The 7835-nt window shown below is 42.5% G+C and overlaps 1 protein-coding gene across 2 annotated transcripts in view; it reads left to right on the forward strand.

Annotated features, from left to right (window-relative positions):
* The window catches only part of nab1b (NGFI-A binding protein 1b (EGR1 binding protein 1)), a 23466-nt gene extending 16598 nt beyond the window's left edge, over positions 1–6868 (forward strand). For both annotated transcript variants that reach the window (XM_076263263.1, XM_076263264.1), the window contains 2 exons: positions 3706–3831; positions 4294–6868. In XM_076263263.1, coding sequence (XP_076119378.1) covers positions 3706–3831; positions 4294–4382 — 215 coding nt within the window. In that variant the 3' untranslated portion in view covers positions 4383–6868. The remainder of the gene's footprint in view (positions 1–3705; positions 3832–4293) is intronic.
* The last annotated feature ends 967 nt before the right edge of the window (positions 6869–7835 follow it).

A 7835-nucleotide genomic window follows, 5' to 3' on the forward strand; every position in this document is an offset into this window, starting at 1 on the left:
CTCCCTGTAGCTGATCAAGAGGGGTGCAAATGACATGCAAGTGTGTGTGTGTATGTAAGTGTAGCTGTATGGAAGTGTACAGATATTATTTCAGACACTGTGATTAGGTGATTGAGCTTGTGCACTGAGACACATTTTTGCAACACTAAAATAATTATACTTTGGAGTCACCAATTCACATGTCTGTATCCATATTGCACAAAGCTGTGTCGGCAGAAATACACCTGACTGAGATCATTAGGGTTGGTGTGTCTAGATATTGTGAACTGAATGAGGGACAAGCTTTTATTTCAGAAGATAAAAAAGCAGAAAGATCTGGTGCCTCTCCAGTGGAGCGTGATGTCATCTCTGGTGACTGCTCATTGGCTGGTTTGGTGTGTGCGTGTGGTGTGTTGGTTATGAACGTTGAGTCGAGAAAAGGGGGAAACCAAAGGTTTTCTGTTTGTGGTGATGGTGTTGTTTTTGGTGCGAAGTTCTCCGCAGCCTAGTCGCCCATAGTGTCTTTGGTGTGTGTGTGTGTGCACATGTGTCAGAGAGAGTTTGTCTATGCGTGTGTATGTGCGCACACACACACACACACACACACACACACACACACACACACGCATCACTATGTGGCCAGGGCAGAGAGCATTATGCGTTTATCAGTTAGCTGGTGGTGGGCCTGTTGGTCTGTTAGGTTCCTTTTTTACTGCACTTTCATTTCATCATCTGTCAGCTGTGGGTGGCAGATAAGTGGGAGTAAAACAAAAGAGAGAGAGAATAGGGAAAAAGAGAGAAGGAGAGAGAGAAACACATAAAGAGGATGGGGAAGGAGAGAAGAAAGAGAAGAGAGAGAGATAAAAGAGGTAGAAAAGAGTAAGAAAAATGGGCAGAGGGGGAGAGGGGATGGAAAGAGAGAGAGAGAGACAAAAGAGGAGAGAAAAAGGTTAAAGTGCCTGAGTAGAGGTGCAGAGCTCAAAAGAGGAGATTAGTGGGGGGGGGGGTAAAATGAGAGATAGAGAGACAGAGAGAGAGAGAGAGAGAGAGAGAGAGAGCAGCCGAAAGGAGAGAATGAATAAACCGGAAGGGAACAGGGAGAGGAGAGAGGACTAAAGCAAGAGCACAAGAGAATGCAGAAGAAGATGAGAGAAAAGCAGAAAGAGATAGAATAGAACAGAAAAGAGGACATTGAGATGAAAGTGGGTGAAAAAGTGATGCGCCAGAGAAAGGGATTGAGAAAAAGAGAGGGAGGGAGAGAGGGAACCATAACAGGCACTCGTGTTCTGCTGCCATCTGCAACCTCTCTGGCCTCTGTGTCCTAATTGATGATTAAATTTCCCGAAAGCCAACTCTGCCGTTTGCCGCCTCCACGGGTGTACGGTGGCCATACTGGGCCACACAGCGCTGCTGCTGCTGCTGCTGCTGCTGCTGCTGCTGTACTGGCTGCTCCACATCTCTGCTCCAATTGGGGCCTCTTTCATGTGGTCGAGGCCCAGAGAACGACACTTGATCGCTCGCAGCAGGCGTTGTGCGCCGGGCTTACTAAGGGAGTTTCCAGGCTCAAAAAAAGTCCTCTGTGGTTAATGTCTGTCACTGCTTGCTCCCGGAGACGGCAGCAAATCCAACAGTTCGTTCATTCAGTGCGTGGGCAGACCAAAGACGTGCAAGGCCATTCACTTTTCATGAGCTGACCTCTTCTGCATATGGTAGATACTGCCATCGTATCATGTTCTATATATCATAAGTAAGCAAGAGGATGCATGTAACTGATTTGGATAACAGACAACCTCATTCTTGAAGAGCGATATGGGGAAACATATTATCCCTGGTAGCTGAAAGTGACATGCTCAGAGGGGATGTGTAGGTTGGGAGACTGTATTTAAGCATCCTGCCTTATGAATGTACATAGATACGCAGCAGCTGTTGTGCAATTTCATCTTGAAGCTGATAGGAAAGATGTAGATTAGAGGTGTAAGGGCGTGTTGCTAAATGCACAAAAACAGCAGCATACAATCTCTAACTTAAGTTTATTGCACAACGTTAAACTTACACAACATAAAGCTTTTGTAGAGCATGTGACAGTGTGCGGGCTCTTTCAGTATTTTTAACTCATTGCTTTAGCACCTGTGTTGGATGTGTGGGTTCTGTCTTCTTTCCTGCCTCTTTGGTCCCTTCAATGCAACGAGTGGTCAGTACTTCAAAGTGGGACTTTTAAGTCTCACTCCGAGAACCCCTCTGCACTGAGAGCCTGCCATCTCTTGCACCTGATTGAAATTAGTGCACGTCAGTCTGAATGCCCTTGTTCAGCAGGTACATTCAATTAGACCAGTGATTTTACGTGACCAGTGACCAGCTACGTCACTCTTTACTTCAGAGAGGAAAATATGGAGATTGGCAAGATGGGGAACCCCATCTTTAGAGATTGTGTCTTTCCTTTCATCATTTGAGCTTTGATGTTCACCATCATGGATCTAATCTCTTCAAAGTTGTGTTCTACATCATAGGTACACTTTCCAAATTGTGATTATTCTGACCCAAGGTCTATGTTGATCCTTCAGATTAGGGGTTAGCCAGAGCTGTGTTTCTAATTTATCCAGCAGGCTCTCATCACCACAGATCTCTGGCTAGAGACAAACGGCTTAACTCTGCCCTTGTTCTCTTCCTGGTCTTCTGTGTTCCAAAGGCAGCTTCCACCATAGCCTCTTACCCATTAACTCCCCCACCACCACCACCATTACACACACACACACACACACACACACACACACACACACACACACACACACACACACACACACACATTAATGACCCCTCATATCCTGATGCAGCTTGTGAGTGGGCGAGAGGCCTACACACGGCCTGTTTACTCCAGCTGAGTGGCCTTGGGGCCGAGCTACCTCAAACTCCTTCAATCTTTTTTCTTTCTCTCTCTCGCTCTCTTTAACCATCAGTTCCTCTCCCTCTCTTTCTCTCCCTCTCTTGGTGGGTCTCTTTCGGTCAGTCTCTCCCTCTTTCTCCCTCCCTCTCCCAATCTCTCTTTTTTTCTTTCTCCTTGTCTTTCTCTCTTGCTCTTTTCTCTCTCCCTCTCTCTTGTTCACTCCCTCTCTCCCCTCTCTCTCCTTTTCCCTTGAGCTGCCGCTGAAATGAATCAGCACCGGGGGTAATTAAAAAGCATTGTACGTGCATTCACTCGCTTTTTTTCCTACTTCACATTAAAAAAGAGAAAAAAAGGGAGAGAACAAGCGAGAAAATTAAAGACGTTAGTCATGGCCCCCAATCTCTCTCTCTCTCTCTCTCTCTCTCTCTCTCTCTCTCTCTCTCTCTCTCTCTCTCTCTCTCTCTCTCTCTCTCTCTCTCCCTCCCTCCCTCTCGTGCTTGGACTACAATGGCCCCCGTATGAGATCACAGGGTTGAGGAGGAGACAGCGCAGGTTAATGTGACGCGTGCATTAAGGCGGTTGAGTTGGGGGGGGGGGGTTTATACCACAACACCAGAGTGACTGTTTGTGTGTGCTTATGCTTACGCATCGGAGCTGCCATATTTGGCCCTGAGTGTTGATGTAGGCAGCCAGTGACCTCAGCTGAAGATTTCAGAGGCTTCTTCTTGTGTAAGGATATGCTAGGTTCAAGGTGGAAATGTATTTACGTGGTAGTGGGGTTTTTTGCCTGTGTTGACTCGTGTGTGTGTGTGTGTGTGTGTGTGTGTGTGTGTGTGTGTGTGTAGGCGAGAGACCACTGAATCTGCGGGTTGCCAGCCAGAGGACTGAGGGCGAGACACCATTGGGCAAGCAACTGGCCAATGAACTGAAGAGACATCACGCCAACACAGAGAGCAAGACAGCTGCCACAGGTTAGTGTCTTACACACACACACACATACACACACACACACACACACACGCACACACACACACACACACACACACACACACACACACACACATACACACACACAATCCACCTCCTAAATATACATGCAAACACAAACAACTGCACACAAATATTGATTGACTGATTGCTACACATTATCTTACATGTTCTCTCAAAATGATACTTTCATGTATGTTTACATAGGACAGAGCAAACCTACCATACACACACACTATAAACACACACACACACACACACAAACATTCACACGCACACACACACACACGCATCCATAATACTATCTTTACTATCTTAAGCTTATTACAACAGATGCCTCTGGTTACTGTTCTTACAGCACAACCCTGTTATCATCTTAAAAATACCCAGAATGCCGCTGCCATATTCTAACCTTCCTCATATCATGTCTCTGTTTCTGCCTCCAGAGAACGGCAATGGCACAGAGCATTCCTCACACGCACTCAACCTTTCTGAGAAAAAGACCATTAAATCGGAACCGGAGGACTCCAGATAGCATCCTCAACCCTACCCCCCACCCCACTCCATCCCCTCACCCCTCTTGTGTACCTTGCTCCTAATGAACTCTGTTGTGTGTTTGTGAATACTAAAAGAGCACAGCTACAGTAGAGCCTTAACAACCAACGTTGCCTCAGAAAAACGTGATTTTGTTATTTTTTTTGTTATTTTTTTCCCCCCGCCAAAGTACCTAGAGACCTTATTTTGTCACCGTAGTAAATTCAGTGTTTTTTGTATGATCACTGACTTGTATTATCATTGACTGCATTGTCCTCTCTCCTTTGCTTTCTCTCTCTCTCTCTCTCTCACCTTCAGTCTCTTTTGCGATTGTCCCTTCTGTACTGTATATATCTGATCCTATATGCTAAACTGTTTGTTGTATATGATGTTATTTAAAACAATGTCTTGTGTAGGTATGAATATTTGTATCTAAAATGTATTTTCACTGAGACCAAGGGCTTCAGTGTCATCGTTTGACTGTTTTTGTTGTGTGCACATAAATCAGTCTGAATCCATTTATAACGTGCTTTCTGTCCATGGGCCGTTCTCAAATGTACTTTACAAAATAAGCATGTGCAGCCCAGGTACCGAACTGAAAGCACTAATCTATGTACATTTCCTGTGGTACCCTTATTTAATTGACAAATGTTTTCAACTGATGAAAGATTTGCAGCGTAGAATAGGATTATGGGAAGGCACAACTGAGGTCGGCAAAAATGCAAGAAAACACAGCAAAACAAACACAGGCTTTATGTAGGTGAGGTTCATCCTAAACTAAGCTTATTGTATGTCAGTTGTGATGTCTGTGTATTTCATATAGGTTAAGGGCAGTGTAGAGTGCTGACATCTTATCATTGCCGATGTGATTTTACCCATGAAGCTGTTTCTGATATGTGTAGGGATTCTTCAGAAAACGAACAGAAAAAAATCAACAAAAATACAAGATGTAAATAGTCAGATAAAATCCATGATAGTAATAACTTTATTAGGAAATGCAGGGTGCTTTGAGTGCGTTGTTACACATCTTATCTATCATAACTTGTAATACTTAGTATAGTAGAGCAATACACAGTAGCTGCCATTTAGCAACCCTGTGAAAGTGTCTAGTTGTCCCAAATTTGATGAGCATTCGGAATGTCCATTATAGAGTATTTTTACCCTGTTTACTGGTGTAGCCATATAGTCTTAGTTTCCAAACCAATGTTCAAAATATGACTTGTAACTGATATGCACTAGTGTTGTTATCCTCAGTACAATATGTCCGCAGTGTGAGCTCAGAAAAAAAGCACTCAACACTTCTCATGTTTTTTTTTTTTTTAGAAAAAATGAATGCATACATCTCTACTGCAGCATATATTTGTAGGAGTTGTCTATGTTCAGTGTATCCATCACACGTGCTGTGACTGGTGGGAAGTAGTGACTTATGATATATCAGGGTTCTGTAGTTCTCTCAATCATGTGTATTGAACTGGCCAAGCTGTCATGTAAACTGTATGGTGCGTTCTGCGTGAGATGCCCTCACCCCTCGGTCCTTTCCAGTCCAGCATCACGAAGCTGGGCTGCTGGTGTCCTGATGGACGCTGTATAGCCAAAAGCCCAGCTTTGTTAATTGTTGGATTTGTATGGTCAAGAACTGAAGTGTGTGGACATCTTTGCTCCTAGATTACTTGCTCGCTTTGACTTCTGGCACGACTTAGGTTGAAACTTGTGAACGCTAAATACCTCCTGTCAGGAACTGGGACTAGCGGATTTGTCCTGTTCATGTGCAGTATTTTGATGAGAAAAGGGGAGAATTTTGCCTGTTGTTGTTTATTTTTGGGGAATACCCTTTTAAGTATGCAAATTTCTGTTAATTTAAGTGCCAAAAATAAAGTTTGAATGCAGGGAGACAGGGACTAAACAGTTTCAGAAAACAGCAGATAGGTTTTTAAAAGTTACAAAAAATAAAACTATACTGTATGATGCAACACTGATGTTGGTCCAGGGTAAACATCTTAAAAGTTCCAGTGATTTCATTTTAATTTTTCTGATTTGTATATCATCCAATGTGACAATCTTAAAAATGACTGCAGCTCCAAATCAGCGGAACATGCTGAGAAATAATCATCTGGAAAATGTCAGTGACGCAAATTGCCCCATAATGGAAGATGAGAAAGTCAAAACAAACCTTCACCTTTACAGAAGGATTTTTATCTGGACTGCTTTTGTTCAGTGTTATTGTCCCACACACTTTCTCAGAGAAAAAACAGTCTACTTTTTTCTGTCTGTGATTGCTTTGTAGTGTAGAGGGATGCATCTTGATCTGTGGGATAAGACTGCTTACATGTTAGTAGAATTTGTCCTTATCACTGTTGTTAGTGTTTAGGAGAACACCTTTAGTTTATGCGTATACCCATGATCCAATTTGTTTCATTTTTGTAAACACTAATATATTTAATTTGTTATACAGCATATGGACATTAAACTCTATTTTTTGAGATCTAATAGTGGAGTATTTTCATGTTGTTTGTTGTTTATCTGCTGTTACATGTGTTGATTGCTGATGAAATAGTGTAACACAAAGAGTGAGCTGTTGTTAAAATGGATAGATAGATAGATAGAATACTTTATTGATCCCCAAGGGGAAATTTAAGGTCTTGGTAACATACAGACATCACACACAACATGCACTTATAGCAGAAAAAGTGATATAAGTAAAAAACACCACTGAACAATAAAGACTATTTAGTTTTATACTAAATAAAACTAAATCAAATATCCACATAGTGTGCTTAAGGATGATTAACATGAGGTGCTTGCAGGGACTGAGCCTGTGATTCTGTATGCATGGTAAGGTGCTCTATGAGAGTGAGTGTCATGGTGATGGTGCAAATAAGTAAGTCCAACAGTGCAAGAGTAAAGTCTAGAGACCAGCATTAAATAAATATGGACATATAAGAGAATAATGTAAACAAAGTAAAGTATAAAGAACTAGATCAGTGCAAGAATAGGTTGAAGTAATAGGGTTACAGCCATTGTCAAGTATTAAGTATGCCACAATCCAGGCTGTGGAAGGGAGGGAGGGGATGTGCATATGTGCTAATATAGCCTGTAAACAGTGTAGCAGTAAACAGTAGGCCAGTGGACAGTCAGTATCAAACATGGAGAGGGTGGAGAGGCAGACAAACTATGCAGAGAAGTTTATCTCTCCTCTTCCCTTTAGACAAGAGATAGACTTCTCTGCATAGCAGAGAAAGAGTGGGACAGGTTTGATGATGTTTCAAAGACCCTAATCAAATCTTTATGACCAAGGTCTGGTCCAGTCATAATTCTAAAACTGCAGTTTATTTTTACTGTGACAATGGGGAAAAGATGTGTGACAACTGAATGCAATGCCATACCAAAGGGTATTGATTTAGAAATACAGATCATGATGAAGAAAATAGCATTTGTTCTATTAAGTTACAAAAGC

The sequence above is a fragment of the Alosa pseudoharengus genome, unplaced genomic scaffold (genome assembly GCF_046254945.1).
Source record: "Alosa pseudoharengus isolate Yale_2024_CS ecotype anadromous, Long Island Sound unplaced genomic scaffold, YU_APseudo_1.1 YU_APseudo_1.1_scf_3, whole genome shotgun sequence".
Lineage (NCBI taxonomy): Eukaryota > Metazoa > Chordata > Actinopteri > Clupeiformes > Clupeidae > Alosa > Alosa pseudoharengus.